This window comes from Podarcis muralis, chromosome 3 (assembly GCF_964188315.1).
Source record: "Podarcis muralis chromosome 3, rPodMur119.hap1.1, whole genome shotgun sequence".
NCBI lineage: Eukaryota > Metazoa > Chordata > Lepidosauria > Squamata > Lacertidae > Podarcis > Podarcis muralis.
The window spans coordinates 64,978,806-65,003,734 of record NC_135657.1 but is presented as its reverse complement, the minus strand read 5'-3'; the positions used below and the strand labels follow the sequence as shown (position 1 = coordinate 65,003,734).

Sequence of the window (24,929 nt, the reverse complement as noted above, 5' to 3'; positions counted from 1 at the left end):
TGGGAAGGGAGAAAGTCCAATAAATCAGGAGGGAATTGGGGATGGGGTGGGGTGTCCTGCTGCTTTCTGTTCACCCCTCCCATCCAATCCACCTCACCTGTGAAACGTTATGTTATGTCTGGGATCCAGACAATGAAGATTTTTTTGACATTTTCCTCCTTTGAGCCCCAGAACCTCAGGCTAAACCATAAACTGCTTTTGAAACTCTTTTAAGTTTCAGACTATAAGACTTTGACTTATGACTGAGAAAGCTAAGACAGTTAAACCACAACCAACAGAAGAACGGGGAAACTACTTCAACCACAATGCAATAAAATGGTGCTATGTGGTAAAAAAAAGAACCCTCTTCTTTAGTGGGCAGCCAGTTCAAAAAGAACCTAAACATAATTGTGTCCTGTATTCATAGGGGTTTGGCATTCTTTAGTTGTGTACACCATACATCTAAAACACATTTTTCCGCACCTGCCAAAGAATTCTGAGAACTCTTGTTTATAGCTCACAGCGCTACAATTCCCAGCATCATTAACAAACTACAGCTCCCAGGATTATTTGGGGTTTGTGCTTTAAATGTGCTCTAAATGCATAGTGTGTACACATACTATGTATAAACCAAAAATGGTCTTTCAGCATTAAGTTTTTAAAATGTTTTATAAGGCAGATAATGGTGAAAATAACAGGTTATCAATTGTTGCTGTTTAGTCGTTTAGTCGTGTCCGACTCGTGACCCCATGGACCAGAGCACGCCAGGCACTCCTGTCTTCAGGCTATCAATACAACCAAACAAATATTCTTTACCATATTTCCCCATATGAACCAACCTGGACCCTGTGATCATGATCTGAGGCCCTTCTTTGTGTGCCTCCTCCATGAAAGGTCTAGAGGGTGGGCAACATGAGAATGGGCCTGCTCTGTGATGGCTCCCCGCTTGTAGAATGCTTTCTCCATGCAGGCTCACCTGGCACCTTCATTACATATGTTTAGGTGCCTCTTCTCCCAGGTCTTTGGATATCGACAATAATGCTCATTTAATTAATCACAATGAAAAAGGGAAAATATTTATACTCCCTCTTTTACAATACACAGATTTCCTGTGCTGTCAAACTTGCTTGTAAATATAAATTGGACTTTTGAAAATTGTCCTTTCAGAGAAAGAGAACAAATATTTTCTAATTTTCATTCTTTGGATCTGTCGAAATACTTTGGGGCTAAGCCTAAATAAATTAGTAGCCTCACTGCATTGTCAATAGAGCCACTCACTCCCTTTTACCTACATCTTCTTCTCCACTGAAGTCAAACATCCATTTCAGTTATATACAACACAGTGAAAAACCATTGAAAAATATCAGCTGTATAGGTTTACATTATGAAGGACTCTGAAGGAGAGTCTGTATATGGAGAAATCACCTGTCTAAAGTTAAGTAAATACCTAGTTTGATGCAGTTAAAGCGCCAGCCAACTTCTCCTGATCCATTTTCTTAACATGTTACATGTATGCTCAAAGTACAATAGATTCTGCCAACAAACAAGCAAGCAAAATCTGCAAAACTGTTTACAATTACCAAGTAGAAATAGGAGTGCATATATATCTTTTGGGGGAGAAGTTGTTTGAAGTTGCGGACCCACTCGCAGCGACCCCTTCCCACGGAGCAAGGCCTAAACTAAGGAAGGTGAAGAAACTGGACAAAACAACGTTCTGGGCTTTAAAAAGTTATGGGGTCAGGTGCAACAGGTTTTTATTGGCTGGGGGCAGACTAGAGTGAAGCCCGCTCCACTCTGGTCTGCTCTCAAACCATGCCCACCCAGCCTGGCTGGATTGGTCCAAATTCAAACACTGGCTGGTGGGAAAGTCTGCCCACTTAAGCAGCTGGCCAGGGGAAGCCCACAAATGCCAGCTGACTGTCCAGCAGTCACCCACCCCAGGATTGGGTAAGCAGTCATTTCTTTCCCCTCCTCTCTCTTTATGGCTATTCGCCCTTACAATCTGAAGGATTGGGTAAGCAGTCATTTCTTTCCCCTCCTCTCTCTTTATGGCTATTCGCCCTTACAATCTGAAGGATGGGACAGAGGGCTATTTTGGAGAGGAAGGGAAGAAGTCCCACCTGCCTTTCATCCTATGGGATTCTGCTCATCCCATCTCCTTCACTTCTTCAATTCTTCCCTCTTCACTTCTCACCTCTCTTCTGCTACAGCCTTCCTTCTGTACAGTACCTATTTTGTTCAGCTGCTGCCACAGCCACTTCTGTTTCTAGGCACCAGGTGAAGTTATAGTAATCGTAACTAACTCCTGTTTACAGTCATACCTTGGGTTGTGATCGCTGTGGGTTGCGCATTTTCGGGTTACGGACGCACCTAACCCGGAAGTACCGGAACGGGTTACGGCACTCGTGCATGTGCAGAAGCGCTAAATCGTGCTTTGCACATGCGCAGATGCGCCAAATCGCGTCATAGACATGCACAGACGCGGCACTGCGGGTTGCAAACACCACGGGTTGCGAACGTGCCTCCCACACGGATCATGTTCACAACCCGAAGTTCCACTGTATTTTAATCCCCGTTAACTGGCTATTTGGTATCTTAGTCCTCTGTTATTGTTATTTTGTTTAGGTTTACTTTTATGGCATTTGCATTTGTTTGCTACTTTGGAAAGAGTAAAAAAAGGGGGAGTTTAAAAAAAAAACCTTCATATAACTAACTAACGTGCTAAATAATTACCACCTCCTTTCCTGATGCACATGAGAATTGCCTATGAGAACAAAGTACACACACTCAGGATGCTAGACAGTATGTCAGGACATAGTCTTCCTTCCCCAGATGCACGCAGTATGGAGAGATAAGAAGGGTGTGTTCCTCCATCCACATGGCTCCCATGCTAGACCAAGAACTGGTTTCATGTATGGGAGAAATGAAGTAACTTATGGGGTTGGCTAGATGTTATGTAGGTTCCATAGATGCAGCGTTATGTGAACACTGAAGGATAACTGGTTTTACTCCCTGTCTCCTCCTCCTTCTGCAAGTCAGTTGTCTGACTTTTCTATCACACTCTAGTGCAGCCTTCCTCAATTTGGTGCACTCCTGGTGAAGTATGGCCCAGCCAGCATCACTGATGGTCCAAGATGGTGGGATTTGCAATCCAGAAACATCTGGAGAGGACTAGTTTGGGGAAATCTGCTTGCTTTTGTCAAAGAAGGGAATGTTGGGAAGTAGCTATAACAGATGCTTGTGTGTGCTAGGAATATAAGAAAGAACAGAATATTGGGAACTGGCTATTTAATACATGAGTGTGTGTGTGCGCGCACACACACATGTATGCTGACCTAGATACAAAGAATGGTGTCACATGGTATGGTTACATTGCTAGCAGATGTGAGCCTGGCTAGTGCCTGGTTTGGAAGCTAGGTGTCCCCATGTCTGCTGCTCAGAGTTCCATGAAGGGCAAATTTTACCTTTGCAAGGACCATTGTGGGTTTTCTTCTGAAGTAAGTTTGCTTCAAGTACTCCTTAAGGTACAGTGGTCCTAAGCCACATCATGCTTTAAAGACCATAATCAGCACTTTGAATTGAGCCAGAAGTCCGGGCATTTGGCTCAAGACTGGCAATATATTTTCTGAATGCCTGGCCCCGGTCGGCAATCCAGCTGCAGTGTTGTGCACCAACCTAAGCTCGGGAATGATTTATTGAGTCAGCCAAATGCAAAACACATTGCAGTAATATAAGTGAAATGTCAACACATGGATAAAAGTGACAAGGTTGTCTCTGGTGAGGAAGGCTCTGACTCCCCAGGCTCAGCTGATGAACAGTGCCTCATGCACATGGGCTTCCCAGAACAAGCCTGTAACTAACAGCAGCTCCAAACTGTGCTTGCTTCTTAAGGGATATGCAATCCCACCCAGTTCAGACTGAATTCCACTTCCCTATTCTGATAATCTTCAGTTTATTGGCCTTTATCCAATTCACCACCCATCTCAGACACCAGGACTTCAGTTACTTCACCTGAATAAGATAAAAATGAGTGGCAGAGTTGGCACTGCACACCAGGCCCCCCCAATTTCAGAGAAATATCAAACAGCATGGGGGACAGAATAGTGTCCTGTGATGTATCATGGGGCCCCAGGCTGGCCAGTGCTTCTACTGATCACTTTCCTCCTCCCTGTACTCCTCCTCCCATTGCTGTCTTACCTGGGCATCTTTCCATACTAATTGGCAGTGGGAGCAGTAGATCTGCAGGCTGACCACCACCACTTCTGGATGTCTTCTTCCTCTCCACATTGCTCTTCCTGCTGCCGCCTTACCCAGACTGACTCTTCGTCCTAAATGGGCAGCAGCAGCACTGGATCCCCAGTCCAACCACTGGTTCTGCTTACCCTTCTCTGACATTTGCGGGAATGAAGGGGGAAATGGGGAGGAAGAAGGCAGCTAAAATTCACAAAGTTTCCTGGGAAGAGGGATTGATTGTTATACCACTCTGGGAACCATAACTCTCTGAGTGAAGCAGGAGTCTTCTAACAATTCTCATCCTTAACAAATTTCAGTTGCCAGGATTCTTTGAGGAAAGCTATGAATGTTTAAAGCGTTATGATACTGCTTTAAATGTATAATGCAGATGGGGCCTATGGCTGGTTACAGAATACTGTTTATACTGGTTCCAGTGTGCTCCCACTACTGGTTTTTCAATCTCTGTTCATATAGTATTATCCAGGGGTAGGCAACCTAAGGTCCGTGGGCCAGATGCGGCCCAATCGCCTTCTCAATCCAGCCCATGGACGGTCCAGGAATCAGCATGTTTTTACATGAGTAGAATGTGCCCTTTTATTTAAAATGCATCTCTGAGTTATTTGTGGGGCATAGGAATTCGTTCATTCCCCCCCCATATAGTCCGGCCCACCACATGGTCTGAGAGGGACAGTGGACCAGCCCATGGCTGAAAAGGGTTGCTGACCCCTGGTATTGTCAATGATCCAGATGTATTTTGCAGTTTTTGTGAAATACTGAGGTTTGATGCATATCCCACAAACCAGCTTTGATCCGACTTGGAAACTGTAGCCTTATTCAATTAACAGTGAAGCCCCAGTGTGTATACTTGAGACACTGACCTTTCCTTCTGGGTGTGGCTGAACGTGTGTGGTGGCAGTATGGGCATGCATGTGCAGATGAAGATGGTGCCAGCAATATATCTGCTTCTGCTTAAGTTTAAATACTTTCCAACTGTTTTGTAGTGGTCTTAAAGCTGTTCTCAAGAACCTGTAATATGAGGCTCTGGTTTCCTAGCTCCAAGTGCCTCTGGGCTTAGCTTTTCACAAGTTAGTTCCAGCAGGAGAGAAGGTAGGTGGAAGGGTGAGGACACCCACCAGGCAGTTTGCATTGGGATATCCCCACGCCATCTCCACTCAGTGGTGTGGGCAGGCTGTGGGTGATGTGGAAACATGTCAAAGCATAGGAATGCAAATGCAAATTGAAACACAATGGGGGGAAAACACCTCATTGTGTTTTAAGATGGTAATGTGTACTCAGCCTATGGTAAGGATGTGTAGTTCAGGTAGGACTTGGATATGTTTACCTGCCTGGTATTACCCGGTAACGTCAGGCTCTGTTTTATGTTGGAGTGTTTTTGAACTGAGTCCAAATATAAATCACAAAATAGAAATGACTAGCTGATGTAGAAACACCTGCAGTGCATCCCCGGATCCTCATGCACAAATCCAACTGCAAAAAACATGGCACTTTAATGTATTTTATAGAATTTATGTTATGAGCGCATCCAACAATACAACAGAATTTACTGAAGGTAAGTTTGAGAACATGATATTTGATTCCTATCAGCTCTGTGGGTCAAAGAGAGGGAAACCACCCATGTTCCCTGCTGCAGGTCTCCCACAGACACGCTTAGCAACAGTAAACATTATTCCAGTGCTTCTTCTCCAAAGCTACAAATACCAGCATCTGCAAGTATTTTATGACTTTTACTACATCACCTTCTTGACATTGTCATAACTCACCCATAAACTTTCCTCCTATTCCTAAATAAGTGCTTCGAAAACTTACATACTTAGCTGAACACCAAATCAAGCCTAAAACAATTGGCTTCAGTGGGATGAATACAACAGGGTTGCAATCCTGTGCATGTATATTTGAATGTAAGTCCCATTATGTTAAATGGGCTTATTCTCAGGTAAGTGTGTTGGAATCCTAGGGAGAGGTTACTTCTTAAGAAACATGCACAAAAGTGCAATGTGGAGTATATAAGAAGCAAAGAGCTGTACTATTATTTTATAATTAATATTGTATAAGAAGACAGGGAAATATGATTGCACTACTTAAATGAAATCCACAACTGGAGTAAAAAAAGAGAGTAAAACAAAAAAGTGCAGAGTTTGAAAGTGGCACAGTTTGGACCCCTTACACCAAAAATCAGGTGAAGTCACATCAAAACCATGCTTTGGTCTGCCATCTTGGTTCAAAATGGCACCTGACATCCAAACATCAACAACAACCACTGAGCCCATCTCAGGAACCCTTGTGTAAAGTTTGGCAATGATATATCAAGAGGTGTCCAAACTCATAGAGAACAAATGGACAAACAGACAAACTACTTTTCAAAATATATACAGTGACCTCACTACGTGAGAGTTCAGTTCCGGGCATCCACATGCAAAGCCAAATTGTGTAAAGCTACCAGCATGCGTTTGACTAAACTGCGGGAGGCAGTGGAAGACAGGAGTGCCTGGAGTGCTCTGGTCCACGGGGTCACGAAGAGTCGGACATGACTAAATGACTAAGCAACAATGACAAAGGAAACCCTCAGAACCATGCCCCCCTCCTGTGCAACCATCCCTACCTGTCCGGAGTGAGCTTAGTCCTCTGCCTTACTTACCACGACCTTCCCAGAGCCCAGTAGGCAAGATGTGGGGATTAAAAAGCTCTGTCCATGGTAAGTTTTCCCCACTCTCCATTTATTTATTTGGAGGCTGCAGTTGCATAAGTAAATTATGTGGAAGTGGCAGGCCCGGTGTAATAGATAACAAAGCAGGTCCCTACCCTGAGGTGCTTTCAGACTAAAATTGACACAGGGAAACATTAGAGGAAGAGAGGGAAGTGGAGGCAGGGGTAGGCATTAGGAAGAATGTAGCTTTTTCAGTTGCACATTCTTAGACTTTGTTACAGGCTAAGTCAAAGTGGTACAGAATGGAAAGCTGGGAATTTCACCAAAGAGCACATGGAAAAGGTGAGTTTCCTTGGATATTTTATAGAAATGTGGGGCATGCGACCCCATATCTCTCCAAAATCTGCCCTGGAAGGCTCCACAGAAGAGAGCGTAGAAGCAAGGGAAAATGCTTGTATTGACAGAATGATATCCTTAGTGCTACAATTTTCTACCCATAGTTTGCAGATCTGCTTTAAGCCATGGTTTGCCAATTTGGATGTTGCAATTAACCACATCTAAGTCTTGTAAACCATAATTTGGCATTTCAAGTGAAAGATATGTTCATATGTGAATAATTGTCAGCCAATGGCTCCAGCGTTGTGATGACTTACATGTGTGACAGCACCATCACAAAACAAAAAATGAACAGAACTTAACCTGATTATTTTTGGGGAATGCATTCCTTTTCAGTAGAGGCAGTAATTTGTGCATTCAGCTGTGAGTTATTAAGTGTTAAGCATCTGAGTGATGAGATACCAAATGGTGTATGTGCATGTGTAAATCAGCCCCAAGTAGAGTTACCTTTTCTTTAAAATGGCAATGTAATCAAAACCAGCACTTGAAACAATGAGTATGATCTAATGAAAGTTAAGCTCTTTTAACTCTCATTTATTCTAATAGGAGGGATGTAAACATGTGCTTAATACTCCCAGTGAAATTAATGTAAGTTCACTGAGCTTTATTTTGGCTGGACTGTGCCCAGCAAGAGTGTCTTGAGTGTGGAGGCGCTGCTGGACCTCTTGGTCTGCCTCTACACCAAATGCAGCCACGACTCTCTGCTCCAGAGGGACAGGCTTGCCTTGGACTTTCTCGAGTGGGAATGGACTCCCTGATTACTATCCTGACTCAACATATCCTTTACCACTGGCGATAGGCCTGAGAGCCCCACTGCCTCCACCATGGCCCACTCGCTACCTGAGGACCCCAGCTGGCACAGCATTTGGCTGAGCTGTCTTAACAACAGGCATTATGTGTGTTTTTATTTTATTCTTTAAATTCCATTTATTTCATTTCATTTGACACATTTTCCAGATTTTAAATATATACATCATACATTTCCCAAAACAAAATAATGCAGAACAAAAATCACTTCCCTCAGGACTTCCCAGTCCATCCTCTGTGTTTTAATGAACTGAATAGAATGAAAGATAATAAGACATGTGATCGTGAAGAGTCTGCGTACAGACTTGACTGTGCATAGCTCTCTCTCTTTTTTTAGTTGCTATTTTGTTAACGTTGATATTGTTTTATGGATTATTGCGATGCTTGGCTTATTTTTCAGTTGCTGCTTTGTTAATGGTGTTTTAGAGATTGCAATTATTTCGTTGATGATTTGTTATTTATTTTCTATGATTCATGTTGTATTCATGATGTTCCATTCTGTAATTGTTATTTATTGTTTGTAAGCTTCTTTTAGATGATTTTGAATGGAAAGTGGCATAGAAATACAATGAATCAAAATCAAGTCAATCGGATCTGTGTTAGCGACAGATCGCAGCTTAAGGAAAAAAGCCTGTTTTATCTTGCACTTCAGCATATATTTGAATGTGCTGGAGCTTTTGGAACCGTCTAAGGTTGCTCTCCATCAAAATGACTTAAAATTGTTTAATGCTGATGCTGAAACAACAAAGGAAATACCCCAAGAGCCCGGGGGAAGCAGCTGTAGGGGCATCTGCTGTTTTCACTGTTACATGGGACTCTCCCTGAAATTTTTTTTTACTCTTTTTTAAAGTACAATCTCTGTTTCTTATGCCATAAATATATTCCCCATGCTGTAAATAAATAGCTTGCAAGCATCATAAAGCTGATACAGAAGAATAAATCTTAACTACATAATGTCAGGTCAGAAGTATAAATCTTATCTAATATGCCAGGTCAGAAGAAAAGAATACTTTCAGTGAAAAAAATAGCAAGCACCTTCCAGTAACAGAGCTCTGTGGGGTTTTTTTCTTCACTCCTCTAAAAATATGCTGCTGCCAATAAGATGATTTGAACGGTCTCATTTTAGAATTTCCAAAAGAAAAATAAACATGCGGACCAGAATTAATTTATAAAATGCTCCAAGGTTTATTTTGGCAGAACACTTTTCAGCAGTGAGATTTTTCTCTCCCCTGCTTTCTTCCAGACATGCACACATTTACTTTCCTCTACTTTTCTTATAAAATGGACAAGTTATTTAGCTGTAATATAATAGAGCAAGACTGTGTATTCTATTTATAGCTAATACAGTGGTACCTTGGGTTAAGAACTTAATTTGTTCTGGAGGTCCGTTCTTAACCTGAAACTGTTCTTAACCTGAGGTACCACTTTAGCTAATGGGGCCTCCCGCTGCCACCGCCACACAATTTCTGTTCTCATCCTGAAGCAAAGTTCTTAACCAGAGGTACTATTTCTGGGTTAGCAGAGTCTGTAACCTGAAGTGTCTATAACCTGAATCGTCTGTAACCCGAGGTACCACTGTAGTAGAAGCCATGGTTTTTTCAACATAAGAGGGCTCTCATTTCAAATACAGTGGATTTTGTTGCAGCAGGGAACCCTACACCCTTGGTGCTTTAGCCCCAAACTTCATTACTTTCTGTGGGCCCTGCAATGGGATTCTTGCTCTCATCTTACCAAGAAGTAATTTATAAATTCATTTATTTTCCCTAAATAAATAGGAAATCATGATTTGCCATACCAAAAATATTTCTTTGCTGTTGTCCCTTGTTCTCTTTTCCATGGACAAAGCTATGCTAGGTTAATGCAAATGCCTAAAACTAGTAAGCCATCTTTGAAAGTCTTGGGGACAAAAGTAGTCCCTCCACCCAGTTCCCTCCTTCCTGTAAAAGATTGGGGAGTTATAGCAGGATGCCATAAGTGAACAGCCAGCTACAAGATAGCATTGTTTCTTGGACCTGGTGGGAGATGGGATGTACCCCATTAGGACTGGGAAGAACGTGCTTTTCAGGAACCTTGTCAACATGATCAAGGAAACTTTTAAACCAAATCCTGTGAGGAATGGAGGCAAAAGCCCAGAGCTGTATACTGAGTCAAGTACTAGGAAGAAGGCAAAAAAGAAAGAAAGAAAAAAGAAAAAAGGAGGCAGTACAATGGAAGTGGTGCCTGGTAATTTTCAGGTAACTACAACAGCAGGGAAATTGGGAAGGTGCAATGGCCATGGTCCCTTACAACACAAAATATGGGAAACAAACAGGAAGGATCTGGCATCCTAACCAGGAAATTAAGGTATTACTGAGGTGTGATGAGGGGAGACTCATGATTGGAACATAGCAGCTGAAGGGTATACCTTGTTCAAAGTGGGAGGGGGGCAGGGAGTCTTATTATATGTAAAGAATGTGTACACCGAGTTCAAATTCATAAATCTGAGAGTGCCTCCACTGTGATCCCCCCCTCCCCCCCCCGGTTCTTAGCAGCCCTTCCTTCCTTTCGATGGTGGTGAAAGCAAATGGAAGCTCAAAGATCTGTATGGAAGGTGACTTTGGATCCAGGACGTCTATTTCTCTTATGACCTCTACACTTACAGATTTGAAAAGGTTATAGTAAGTAAGTGAGTGAGTAAATTTGAAACTTGATCCCAGGGCTTGGCTTGCTACTTGTAAAATTACCAAAACATAGAGGCCCAATCATAGTGGGAAGATGCCAGCCACTCCTAAATTGAAAATATTAGATAGTTTTACAAAGTATTCCTCTTGGCTCCTGTAGTTTGTATGGATCTTCCTCACTTCATTTTAAGTCATGCCTGGCTGCATTGCTTTCACAAAAATATCGCAGTTGAGTGCTGTTGTTGCTTCATAAAGGATGCAGAATTAATAGGCAAGGACTCTGTTAAAATGTTCAGGCAATGGAAAACTTTGGGCAGATTCACTGCACCTTAACAACCCTGACTCTGCATATATTGTACCTTGACCAAATTTGACTGGTAGCTTCTTGGTTCATGTTCTTGACTGATCACCTACCCTGTATATGTATTGACTATGTGTTGCTATCCTTGGCACTAATCTTTGCCTCACTAGTATCCTCCATCTGTATTTTTTCAGGTATTTTTTCCTACCCTTCCTCCTTTAGCTTAGATAAATTTACCCATGTTACAAATGCTTAATTCCTTGATAATACACATCATACATGCATCTTGTGTTTTGTGAGTTTATGTGTAATCTGCAGAGGAGATCATGTGCTTTAGTTAATTGGCTGTACAAATATTTCTAATTTTTTTGTTTTGTGGATGTGTCACATTGTGCTACTTTGGATTATGGTCGATTGATAGTGAGACCTCATATATTTGGGGGTCAAGACCTTATTGTGTTAGAATTCCATCTCTGATTAATTGCTGGCAAATGGTGACATCTAGTGCTATGTACAGTGGTACCTCGGGTTAAGTACTTAATTCATTCCGGAGGTCCATTCTTAACCTGAAACTGTTCTTAACCTGAAGCACCGCTTTAGCTAATGGGGCCTTCTGCTGCTGCTGCACCGCCGGAGCACGATTTCTGTTCTCATCCTGAAGCAAAGTTCTTTTTTTTTTTAAAAAAAGATATTTATTAAGGTTTTCAAATTTAATACAATAAAAAATCAAAAAGGAAAAAGCAAAAAAAAGTTAAAAACACATAAAGTTCACAATACTTATTTTTCAATGACATATTTCCCTGACCTCCTCATACCTCCCCTTCTTGTATTCCAATTCAAATTGTTAGTTTAGCAAATCCTTATCCATGATTTTTAACCTATTTCTATTTGGTTCATTTAAACAAACCAGTTTTGCCTTATCCAAACTTAGACACCAATACTTATACATCAATACTCATTCTTAAAACATTTTTTCTAAAGTCGACCCAAATTCCCTTCCACGAATTCCCCAATTTTCATACAAATAACAAAGCAAAATAAAAACAGAACATATTGTGATTATGTACCCTTTGGATTCCCAAACTCCACCCCCCCTTTCCCGGTTTAAGTCCCCAGCAAATGTCCATCAGTCTTAATCTACTATCAGCCTGGAGATCTCACATCCGAGGCTCTTAATTCTCTCTCAATTCCTCTCTGCCGGTTTTTTTGATAGTCCTTAATATTGAACACCAAATCTCGGAGAAGCTCTGGCCCAACGGGATCCATGTTTCTTCCAGCCAGACCTCCATACTTAAAAGTGGAGCCCAAATCTTGTTTCTTACTCCTTTCAAGTCCAAATGTCCCCAAAGCTCCAACTTCCACCTTAAGCAAATTTGTAATCCTTAGATCTTCAGATCTCCACCTAAAGAGATCTCTCCATTTTTCAATCTCCAATTCAGACCAGATTTTCCACATCAAGTTTTTATTTTCCTTTGTTGCCATCATGTCACACCTCAAGCTCTCCTTTGTCATCTGCAAAATTACAGCTCCTCCTTCCTTTTCTTCAGGGACAACAGATATCTCCTTCTCCAAATTCTCAAAGCTCTCAAGTTTCTCTTTTTGTCCAGTTGAATAGACTTCCTGATTCAAATCCTTATCCAATTCAATGATGTTGTTTACTGTTAAGTCCAGAGTTGTAACATTTGTAGCCAAAACATCAATTTGGCCTTGTAACTTTCATTCCTTCCAGTTCAAATCCAACAATCAAGTTAGTTTGTATCAGCTCTTCCTTGTTTTCAACAAATTGTAACAAAATTGTAACAAATATAACCAGCAGAAGCAACAGAAACAAAGTTCTCTTTTTCCATCTTGACAGCTAATTTGACAGCTGTCAAACTCTTCAATACCTCATCAACAGGCTCTCTCGCGGAGCACTCCCGGGTCTGGGGGGGTGGCACTTCAGCTCCCAAAATTAGCTCTTTATCCTCCAGTAAGATTTCTTGTACTGCCAAACCGTGAAATTAAAGTCTTTTACCAAAATAGGAAAAAAAGAGGATCTCTCGACCTTAGTTAGCAGGTCCTTGCTTTAAATTATTTACAGGGGGGGGGGGGGAGGTGGACTTCCTGTTTGCACCTTCCCCGATCGTGCCTAATTCATAAAAAATTTTCTTTACAATTCCAATTTCCGTACTACTCACGGGTTGTCACTTTAAAGTCCAATTGCTCACAAGAAGAAGTCAGCGCTCTCCGACCACGGCAGTGCAGCTTCACTCCGCAGGAGAAGCAGTCGACTCTCAGCACCGCGCCGCTCACCCCGTCCCCCGTTCCGAAGCCTTTAAAAAGGCTCCTTCGCAGGTCGGGGGGGCACAAATGGTGCCCGCCAAGTCACCACGCTCACAGGCTTCACCGCCTGTGATTTTTAAGGGTCCCCGCGTCGCCGCAGCGGCAAGACCCAATCCTGCGGAGCCGATTCCCTCCGGAGCTCAGAGGGAATCCGCCATTCTGAAGCAAAGTTCTTAACCCGAGGTACTATTTCTGGGTTAGCGGAGTCTGTAACCTGAAGCGTATGTAAGCTGAAGCGTATGTAACCCGAGGTACCACTGTATTTATTTGCCATTGGAATTAGAACATTGATATTACCGTACTTTTCTGTGTATTAGGCAAGGTTTTTTTTACTCCAAAATAAAGTAAAAAATGGGGGGGGGGTCGTCTTATACATGGGTAGTGCAGAGGGGGGATGGGCGATTGTTTGCATCCGTAAGCAGGATCTAACGATTGGGTGGGTGAATGGTGTTTGCTGCAAGGGCTGCTTTGCATTGGTTGCTGCTTTGTCAATTGGGTGGGTTATTTGTTCTGGTGAATTCTAAAATGTGCTCGTCTGTCCCACATTTGCCTTTCTCAGTTTTGTGAAGGGTTTAGCATAAATAGTCTGAAGGAAGACCACTTAAATTTGATTTCTAGACTGTATTTCAATTCAATGTAGATGGCAGCAACCAGTTTACACACTCTCTCTCTCTCTCTCTCTCTCTCTCTCTCTCTCTCTCTCTCGGTTTTGGCATTTATATACTGCCAAGTTAACCATGTCCTCTGGCAGAGCAACCCAGACTTTAGCCTGGCAGCAGAGGGTGTGACAGAGCTGTATACTGCCACCATACCTGCAGTTATTGGTGCTCATGCAGGCTGGGATGGGAGTTGAAGATGGTGCAGGCAAAAGTGTGATCTGTAGCAATTGAACCCATATTGAGCCTGATGCCGTTAACTGATGGCAGTGGCACTGACTCAGGATCCAGCAGATCTTGGGCTCGCTCAGCCCATTTCCACCCCCAGAATGCTAGGTTTTGGGCTTTCCATGGGCTACCATTTCCTGCCAGTAGTATTGCCCACCTGCACTCTCAGCACATGGAGAGTGATTCTAGCAGAGAGTGTTGGAACTATTCTGAGCTTGGCAGATTGTGGGTTTGGACTGCAACCTAATTATTAAATGACCTGCATGAATAGAAGTGTTTTCACCTGGCACTGAAATGTCTTTATATAGGTTCCAGGCTGCCAGGCAAGCCTTTATGGAGAGAGGGCTTTATAATGGGGCACCACCACTGTAGAGGTCATTTCTCAGAACACCTTTAGTTCACTAAGGGTGGAAATTTGGAGAAAGTCCTCACCTAGTGATTGGAATTTTAAAGTCTGGACAGATTTATATAAGAGGAGGCGATCATTCAGGTATATGGGCCCCAATAAAATTAGGGCTTTAGAGGTTAATGCCAGCATTTTGAATTGCAGCTGGGACTTAGGGTGCAAATGACAGAACACTGAAGTAATACACTGATAGTTGTCAATGCCCATCAATAATCTCACTACCCTGTGTTGAGCCAGATAGAGCTTCCAGGCAATTTTGAAAGGCAGCCCCACAGAGGAGTTTTTGTAGCCTACACCAACCTAGTAGCAGATGGGAGTTGTAGTTCAGCACATCTGGAGGACACCAGGTTGTCGAAGACAGTTTTGCCGAATAACATTTCCACTTGTCAGGAGTGTGGTTTCAGTAATCCATACAGCTCCTTGTCTTTTTTCACGGTTAACAAAAGCAAAATAAACCATGAAAAGCTCCAGAAAACCATGCAAAATAATTCAGTTTGCATAATTTTCACAGATAAGGAGGCGCCTGGGAGGGAATTTTTTAGAGGGGATTTCTGCTAATGTGGCTTGCATAACAGTCTACAGCTGCCACATATTTTTTACTTGGTTTCCCTCTTGCAGAATTTGGGTTTCCTTGTTGCAGAATTTTGTTTTTCTGACTGCAATTTTATGCACCCTTGCCCAAGAGCAAGTCCCATTAGTGCAGAGCATTCACTGGCCTTCAGGAGACTGGGAAAAGATATGGAAATCACAGCCAGTTGAGCTAAAGTCAAGATGGTAAACCATGCCTGTACTTGGACCCACCAAGTCAAACATAGCCATATATGGTGGGTCCCAGGGGCTTGCTGAAAGTTTCTTGTTTAGGTTGCCTGTCTGGGGCTTCAAAAACAAGCACCAAAAAGGCTGTAATACATGGCTGGTGAGCTGTGTTCAGTTTGGTGGGTCACAATTTGTGTAGGCATGCAATAAATTTGAGTGACTACATTAAGTCTTGTTTCTTAACAGTGCAGGCAGCGCTATAACTTCTAAAATGGAATTATGGGCTTTTTGTAGTTTATATTCTCTGGTATGGGGGAAAGGGGACTTTAAATATGCTCCTGCTGTTTTTCCCCTTGTGGTTTCTATTTCTTAAAAAGCCTGTGTGACAAAAACGCTTGCCTCAAAAGGCTGTAAGAGATACTTGCTACTGTAGTTGTGTAAAGCTGATGGTATGAACTGAATGATCTCTGTACTGTTTGAAAGCTGATGAGCAAATATGCAGCGTTACTAGCCAAATAGCTCAACTCAGCTTTTGGTTACATTAATACATACACAGTGACTTCTCAGTATTTCCTACAACTGCATTTTTTGGTATTGTGCAAATTATCAGTGGCAGCTGTAAAATCTGGCAAGATGCTAGGGTTAATTGTAACTATATATTTAGGCCTAAATAAATGTGGGAAAGTTCCATGCAATTTTCATTTGCATAAGGCCTATAGTTTGATTGCATAGTGGAGCCTTCCCAAACAGGAGCTTTCCATAACCTAACATTATAGTCCTGGTTCAAACCTAAGAGGAATCCATTGTTTGCCACTCTGTTACCTTAGAGGATGAGATCAGAATTTTCCATTTCCATTTTTAAACATACCACAGTTCCCACACGGAAGTCACAATTTGAAGAACCATGATTTGATTAAACTCCAGTTTGTGAGAATCAGCCAGGTTTAAATTGTGGCTGCACCACTACATCTGAACAAGACCAAACACTTTAGAGCATGACTGATGGGTTGTAGCTGTGCTTCCCTCTCACTGAAAAGGCATCACAGACAAGATCCAAATAATGTATTTGATCAGCTAGTTCCGTAGGCCAAAAGGCAATTTAGATGTTTTTCATGAGTAGCAGCAACTCTGCATTTCACATAACAAACTGCGTATAAACCTGGAATCTCAAAAGTAGGTTGTGATTTGTGTGTTGCCCAGTCAAAAGTTTCAATGTGTGCATGCAAGTCCATGGGACTCTTATGAATCCCAAACCATTTGTATAGGCATGAGTGACTAGATAATCATAGGAATCTGTTATGGCAACAAAGGGTAGGTGTATTTTGCTTTGCATGTCAGAACAATTAAAGATCCCCACAATGCCATCTTGAATGTTCACATTCTTAAAGGGGTACCACCAGAAGAAGCTGGCAGTAAATAATAGGACCGCCCTTGAAAACTGGATATTTTAACATAGCCGGTTTGTATGACGTGTGTTGAGCGAAAGGAATCACAGCCAGTTGCACCACCTGTCAGGAGCACAGTCCTGCCTTTGGGTGTTGTTGTTTAGTCGTTTAGTCGTGTCCGACTCTTCGTGACCCCATGGACCAGAGCACGCCAGGCACTCCTGTCTTCCACTGCCTCCCGCAGTTTGGTCACTCATGTTTGTAGCTTCGAGAACACTTTCCAACCATCTCATCCTCTGTCGTCCCCTTCTTGTGCCCTGAATCTTTCCCAGCATCAGTGTCTTCTCCAGGGAGTCTTCTCTTCTCATGAGGTGGCCAAAGTACTGGAGCCTCAGCTTCACGATCTGTCCTTCCAGTGAGCACTCAGGGCTGATTTCCTTAAGAATGGATGCATTTGATCTTCTTGCCTTTGGGTGCATGTGCACAAATGGATCTCACATTTGAATAGTAGGTACGTGTAGGGAAAAACCACCAATGTTAATAGGGACAAAATGTGCAATTAATATTTTGTTCCTCCACAATGCATGGCTGGTCAGATTGTCTGAGCCTAGCCCATAGAAGTTAATAACTTCCACAGTCCTCACTGTAGTGAATTCATTATTTTATTCCATAGTCCCTTTATTTTGTAGGCTCTTTTTTCTTGCATGAAAGAAAGGTAATCATACAGTCTGCAGTCTTCAATTATAAGAAGTATCAGATTTTATAGACCTCTTGTCTGAGTAGAACAGGGTCAGATTGGATTGAGAGTGAAAAGTAAGTTGCCTTTGCCAGTAATAATGGTAATTATTTCTAGAAATTTCTGTTAGTGCCTGAATAAGTTTTGCATACTTCTCTGGTAGATTTTCTCTTGGAACATTTCTCAGCAAATTCAAGCTCCCAGCAAATTCAAGCTCCCAGTAAACATAGTGCAGGTTTAGGTGTTTGACCTGTTACTGAAGAACAGACACATTTTGCCTGATATATTATTTGGTCTTTAACATTTCGTACTCGGACTGTATACACCTGCCCCAAAGCCACATCTGATTTAGCGCCTGATTTGGTGGTTCAGACCAGCCTGACCTAACCTGGAACAATCTGAACCTGACCCAACCCTTGGATCACGATCTGGAGAAAACAGATTGTTGGAAATCACACTTACTTGTATTGGGAAATCCAAAATGGTCACATCTTTGCAAGACTGGGAACCTGTATTAGAATCAGATATATTTAATTTTATAGCACAAGTTAAACCTGGAATACCTCCAGTTTAGTTTTTATTCCATTTGAATTACTCTACTCTTATGCTGATTGGTGTGTCACAATTCTCACCAGGCTATTTACCCACAATGCTAAATCTGGCCATGTCCCTCTTAGTGGGTTCAAAGCAGTGGTGGTGCCAGTTTGTTTAAATGGCTCCAAATTGCACCCAGTAAATTACAGACCAATAAGTATATTGTCAACCACTGGAAAACTGTATGCCATGCTGTGGTACCTCTGGATACGAACGGGATCCATTCCGGATTGCAACCCGCGTCTGTGGGTCGCAATTCGCTGCTTCCGCACGTGTGTGTGACATCATTTTCACCGTCTGCGCATGCATGAACGGCGAAACCCGTTCCAGGTCACCATGGAGCGCAACCCGAAGCATATTTAACCCGAGGTATGACTGTGCATTGAAATAGTATATTGCTGAAGTGGACCAATATCTTGGAAGCTGAACAAATTGCTTTTCAAAAATGCTGTTTTCAATATTAAACAGCAACGTTTGTAAGTTTAGTTTCAGTGATATAGTCTTCAGAATTGTTTAGGCTCAGAAGGACAGTGAAGAAAGTACAGTGGTACCTCGCAAGACGAATGCCTCGCAAGACAAAAAACTCGCTAGACGAAAGGTTTTTCCGTTTTCGATTTGCCTCGCAAGACGAATTTCCCCTATGGGCTTGCTTCGCAAGACGAAAACGTCTCGCGACTTTGTTTTCTTTGTCTAAAAACAAAGACATGTTTTGTTTATAAAGTTAATTTATTTTCCCTTCAATTTTTGAACTGCTCTTTACAGTATGTGTGACTTTAAAGAGCAGTTAATAAACTGTTGTTGTACCAAATTTGGCTTTGTTTGGACTTTTTTTGACCATAGGAACGCATTAATTGATTTTCAATGCATTCCTATGGGATTTCGTGCTTCGCAAGACGAAAAATTCGCTAGACGACAAAAATTGCGGAACGAATTAATTTCGTCTTGCGGGGCACCACTGTATACGTATTTGAACCTTCTCATTTTTAGGTCTCATTGGTGATGATTATGCATACATATGCAATGTGGAGAAGACAACAGGTTATTCTTATTGATTTTTCTTTTTTCATGGCTTGTGATGTTCTTCTTGGATTGGTTGAACCAAGTATTGTTTTAGAGCTGATTGCAAACTTAGTTCAAGGTTTGTTTTTAGTACATAGGCAATAACAAAAGCAAGACTGCAAAGACCAGGTGAACCAAACAATGAAATAAGTAAGCCAAAACCCAACAAATTACAAAACAATTAAATTTAAAATTAAAATATTCTTAAAACAACATACAACATTCACATCTGCATAATATTGCTTTGGTTTCTCTGTTGCCAATGCAAATGAAGCTACTTTTTCTATACTGTGACTATTTTTGCTTTTCAGAATGACTCCTCTGCCAAGGAACTCTTCCTCATGTCTGAGGACATGCATGTTCTAGGTCACATGTTCAGTTTACATAAGGCATTGGATAGGCCTTTTGGGCTTCACCATTGCCTCAAATGAAGTAAGACTGCAATCTGAACATCCCCACAGTATGAGATATAGGAAAGCAATAGGTAACACTGATAGTTTTAATAGTAGTATAATAATCTACTATTATTGTTCCTCTCAGTAGTAAGGTTTTGCAAAACACAGAATTCCCTAGAGCACAGGTTTTTTTGGGGGGGGGGCAAACTTACTGGGTCAGTGGATAAAGATTAAGGCTGTATTAGTCTCTCTTTTTAAAATTTAAATATTTATTCAAAAGTTACAATACAGCTTTGTCCACTTGCCATAATATCACAGAATGATCCAGTCCTCAATCTACTTACTTGGGAGTAAGGTCTAGTTAATTTATTGGAAGGAATATAATTTAGTAAGACTTATGAATAACATGCACATGTTCTTGAGGCTGCAATCCTACAGACACTTCCTTGAAAGTAAGCCCCATTGCGCACAACGTATTATTCCAAGTAAACATATATATGTTCAGGCCACTGGTATATTTTGTTATTTTTCTCTCTTTTCATAAGGATTGCAGAGCTTTATTTTGCATGAGAGTGATACTATTAATCATAGTAAAGAAATAATGCCCCTTGTGAAATGTGGGGTTCCAAGCTGCAAAAACCCAAAACCATAAAAAACCCCTAATGCGGTTTCAGCAGAAGATTTATGGATTACAGAGATGTTATCTAGCTAACTCCCCTTTGTTTGTTTGTGTTACTTTTCTTCTTAGTGAATCTCGATATGAGCCAAGATTGCCAAGGATGTGCAACATGTTCCCAGTTCAATGGATGCTTAACATGTAAACCTCGACTCTTTTTTTTCCTGATGAGGAGTCAAATTAGAGAGATAGGGATGTGTTTTTCATCCTGCCCCAATGGATATTATGGACAACGGTACCCAGAAAGAAATGAGTGTAAAAGTAAGTTGAAGGAAAAGTTGCAGCTACTCTTTTTATGCTTTCTTGTGAACCCTTGTCATAGATATGAGCCACTATTCCAACGCTACCCCATCAGATAGTCCACTGGCAATGGGCCCCTTTGTTGTGTTGCTCTCTTCTTGACACCACCTGCTTCTCTGTCAAACCTGGGGGGGGGGGGCAGTGAGGCTCTCAGTGACTTACCATCCATTTACTTGGGAGTAGAGTGATGGCCAGCCAAATTCCCAGTCTCCACCAGGGAGCTCCAGTCCTTCACCTCTCCTTATCAACTTTTCACTTAAAGTTAGTAATGTAACTAAGCATAACCCTCGATGTTAGAAGAAACTGATACAGCCTAGGAATCCAATTTATTCGAGTTTGGCTAAGGGAGAGAAAGCAGTGGCTATGCACAGTGAAAATAAAATGCTAAATATTGGTCTCTCCTAGGGTACAATCTGTTGGCTGGTTGTCTTGCTATTTAAAAAGTAAAATAAAATAAAGTAGCATAATATTTAAATGTTTGTTGTGTTGTTATTAATAATTATGGTAGGAATGATAAAAGTTTTTTATCTAAGGCAAGCCTCATTTTAAAAGAGATGTAAAACTACTATGGTAGTATGTGGGTAATGGGTTTTGTGATGTTGCAAAGTGACAGAACCTGTTTCCTTGAACCTTGATCCTGGACAGAAAATTATACATTGGGACATAGTGTGATGAGTGTGCTTCCACAGAGGCTTAACCACTCAAAATGATTCTGTCTGGATGCACTAAGCTTTATAGCTAGCCACATTGAGAAGCAGATAGATCATGGGCCAGCCTAGTGCTATAACTGTCAGTCCTTCCAGCCAGATTCTTCTTGCAATGGGGTTGACCCAAGCATCTTCAGTTGCTGATCCCTAACAGATACAAACTCTGTCTTGCATATGGCATCACACTAACTTAAGTAGATCATGGTATACATGGAAGATAGTAATTGCTTATTTCTCGCCCTTCAGAATGTAAAGCTGACTGTGAAACCTGCTTCAATAGAAATTTCTGCACAAAGTGTAGAAATGGGTTTTACTTACACCTTGGAAAGTGCCTTGGAAACTGCCCTGACTGGCTGGAAACCAACAACCACACTATGGAGTGCAACAATATTGGTGAGTAAGCTGTCCCAAAAAGCTGTACCCAGTACATCATTTCCATTTGTGGAATATAGTCTCTGTTGGTTTTTGCTTAGACATGCAGTTTAAATCTTGCAACGGGGAAATATTCACAAATAAAATGTTGGTACTTCAGAAAAGGGGTTTCCCACCTTTGTAGACATTTGAAAGATTTTTTTTGGGGGGTGTTCTGTGGACTTACTTGTTATGATGGTTGCGTGGCGAGTTCCCGCCCCCCCAGGATAAATAAAGACACGAGACACCATAATTTAAGGTTAATTGGGCGAATTAGGCCACAACTTTATTGAATTCAGGAATGAGAGGCATTGGCTTAGGCATTGGTCCTAACGACTATCCGGCTCCAGCCCATTTGCTGGAGACACGGGGAAGGGTTAACCTTATATCGGGGGAGTCTCCTGCCGAGGCACGTCGACTAGGAGCTCCCCCGGGTCACCGCTCTGGGGCGTGCCTTTGGCCCTCACCTCCATAGGCTTCGGACAGGGCCACGCCCCCCGGAGTCCTTTAACGGACCACCCTTCGGTCGCTGGGGGGAGGTGATGGCGTTCCTCCCCCCCCCACACATCCTCTTAACCCCTTCTTACCAATGCCTACCGCCAATGCAGAGAAGTTGTGACGAGTTGCTACGAGGTAGGCGAAAAACCAAAAGGCCAGAAATCGCCAATTGGGAAAAATTCCTACCATGCCCCTTGCGGCGACAGACCAAAGTCCATAGCAAAGTCAATGACCTACCTAAGCCCAGCTAAAGGGAGGGAGGGTGGGAAAACGTGGGGATGAGCCGGCGAAAAGAGGGCAAGCCCCCTCTGTGCCGGCCCTAAATAGGGCAGGCCACGCCCCCCAGCCAGCCAGCTGATTGGCTGGCTGGGGGGGGGGCAGACCCAACCGGGATTCCCCTGCTCTCGCGGGGGCTGGGACCAGCCCCCGCTCATGTGGGGTGGGCGTGAAGCCCGCAACCCCACCTCCTGGGCAGGCCGGAAGTGGCTTTGTCATAACTTTTTCTGTGGTTGTATGAGTATGGTGGAGGCCTGCTGGTGTATGGTAGTATTCCTGCTAGCGGATCCTAGTTGAAATACAGTAAACTGAGTGTTTCAAAAGCATGGTGGGATGGGATGCACTGGATCCCAAGCCAGTCTTACAGACATTGATCACCAACATCAGATTTCATCAAGATCACTGTGCCAGCTTGGAACTCACAATGGGGTGAAGCCTGGTTGTTCTGCCCCCTCCCTAGATTTTCTGCTACTGCCACCATGAGCAGCTGGGCTGCATCATTTGAATTAAATCCTAAAATACCAATTCATTTCAAAACATAATACCACAACCCAAATAAATAATTCATTTTTTTTAATTCTAACAGTTGTGCCATTTTAAACTCACTATCTAATATGTATATGCCTATGAATATGTATATGATGTATATGTATATTTATGTGTGTGGGGGGGACCAGTGGCCCATCAGATGCTTTAATTTCATTTCACTTTTAATTTGCATACCACCTTTCTATACACAATGTGGTTTACAAGCTGGAAAAAAAAGCAGAATATAGAAGATCACACCCACTTATAACAATTCAATACGAATGTTGTTGAACTCCCAACTTCCTTCAGCCTCAGCCAGCATGGCCAGTGGTCTGGCATTATGGGAAATGAGCAACATCTGGGGGAGGGTGCTACATGTTCCTCACCCCTGTGTTAAAATACAGAAACCAGAGTCAGGTATGACAAAACTTTCTGGCGCAGTTTATTATTACAACCAGCAACCAGTTCCTCAAAAGTGCCAAGTGCAGGAAGTGGCAATCAGATTTCTTAGACCCTGTAGTAGATGATCTGTCTCACATGCCCCACTGTGTATTATTTCCTGGTGCAGTTCTTAAAAGCAGCAACAGAGACAGGGTTGCTGTTCATTCTCTTCCCCTTTGCTCTGGATGCTCCCGGTGCTTCCATACAGTTCAAGTGTATCTATTTTTTATGTGTGCATTTATATTTTGACACATGAACTTATGTCTACATCCTCTATAAGGCATTGCAAGTGTTTAGTCAGAGATGACTGGTCACAACTTGGATCCATTCAATGGCCTCATTCTGCAAGAACCATGTTTATTTGACCAATGCCTAAATCTGTACATAGGAATCAATTCAGCCAGTGCTACTTTCCAAGGAAAGCCTATTCGTTTAGTTCAAGCTTTTTCTTCTTAGGAGTTGTGTGTACTAGATTACATGCTTAGCATATTGATTCAAGCTTTCTGCTGCGAGCAGGTGTGACTCTCACCAAATTAACAGAATCACACCTCCGAAAGCCCATGTTAATATGTCTCAAAAAGTACAGAACATATCAAGTTATGTCTAATCACACTGATGTGCTAAAGCCATCACTATAAAGTTACCATTAGTAGTAGGACCTCTGTTGCTGAATCTTGCATCTTACATTTATCTGAAATACTTGAATGATACAATACTTGTTTGGCAGCTAACTATTTGCTAAGCTGTTCAAGTTGTCTCACTTAACAGCACTGTAAACCCAGTGTCATGCTAGGTGATGGTTTCCAACTGGCCCAAACAGATGATCTTGCATCAACCAATGAACTACTAGTCACAATGGCTACTACCCACAATGCCTATGTTCTACCTCCACTGTGCAAGCCTCTGAATACTAGTTGCTGAGAATCACAGGTGGGGAGAGAGCTGTCGCACTCAGGATCTGCTTGTGGGTTTCTCATGGGCTTCTGGATGGCCACTGTGAGAATAGCATACTGGGGCGGATGGGCCTTTAGCCTGATCTAGCAAGGCTATCCTTATGTTAAGCTTTCTGCAGCATGGAGACAAACATTACCACTTACTAATGTTTGTGGATCAGAATGCTGCTAATGGCACAGAAACAGACGAAAGTGAAAAAGTTGGCAGTGCTACTCCATGAAATTGCCCTTAGCTTTTACACTCTGATTTGAGCAAGCACCTCATATGAAACAAGCCTTTGAGAAAACATACATTCAAGATCATAAAGATTAATTTTCTCTAGACCTCTGACGCACATGTAGATTAAATATGTGATGTGCAAGGTGTGAAAAGAATATATTGTGTAAGTTCTGCATAAATTTGGGGCTATTTGGCCATACTTACTTGCTTTCTTTAAATTATTTTTTTTATTAAAGGTGTGTGTGTGTGTGTGTGTGTGTGTGTGTGTAACAAAAAACTACATATAGCGTCTCCACTTTAAATTTATAGAGGCCATACTTAATTTATGTCATATTTTTGTT

At 42.1% G+C, this 24,929-nt stretch overlaps 1 protein-coding gene across 1 annotated transcript in view; it reads left to right on the top strand.

Moving 5' to 3' along the window:
- Positions 1-24,929, top strand: part of RSPO3 (R-spondin 3) — a 56,994-nt gene that overhangs the window by 4,892 nt on the left and 27,173 nt on the right. The window contains exons 2-3 of the mRNA XM_028723346.2: positions 20,327-20,515; positions 21,508-21,654. Of these exons, the coding sequence (XP_028579179.1) occupies positions 20,327-20,515; positions 21,508-21,654 (336 nt within the window). The remainder of the gene's footprint in view (positions 1-20,326; positions 20,516-21,507; positions 21,655-24,929) is intronic.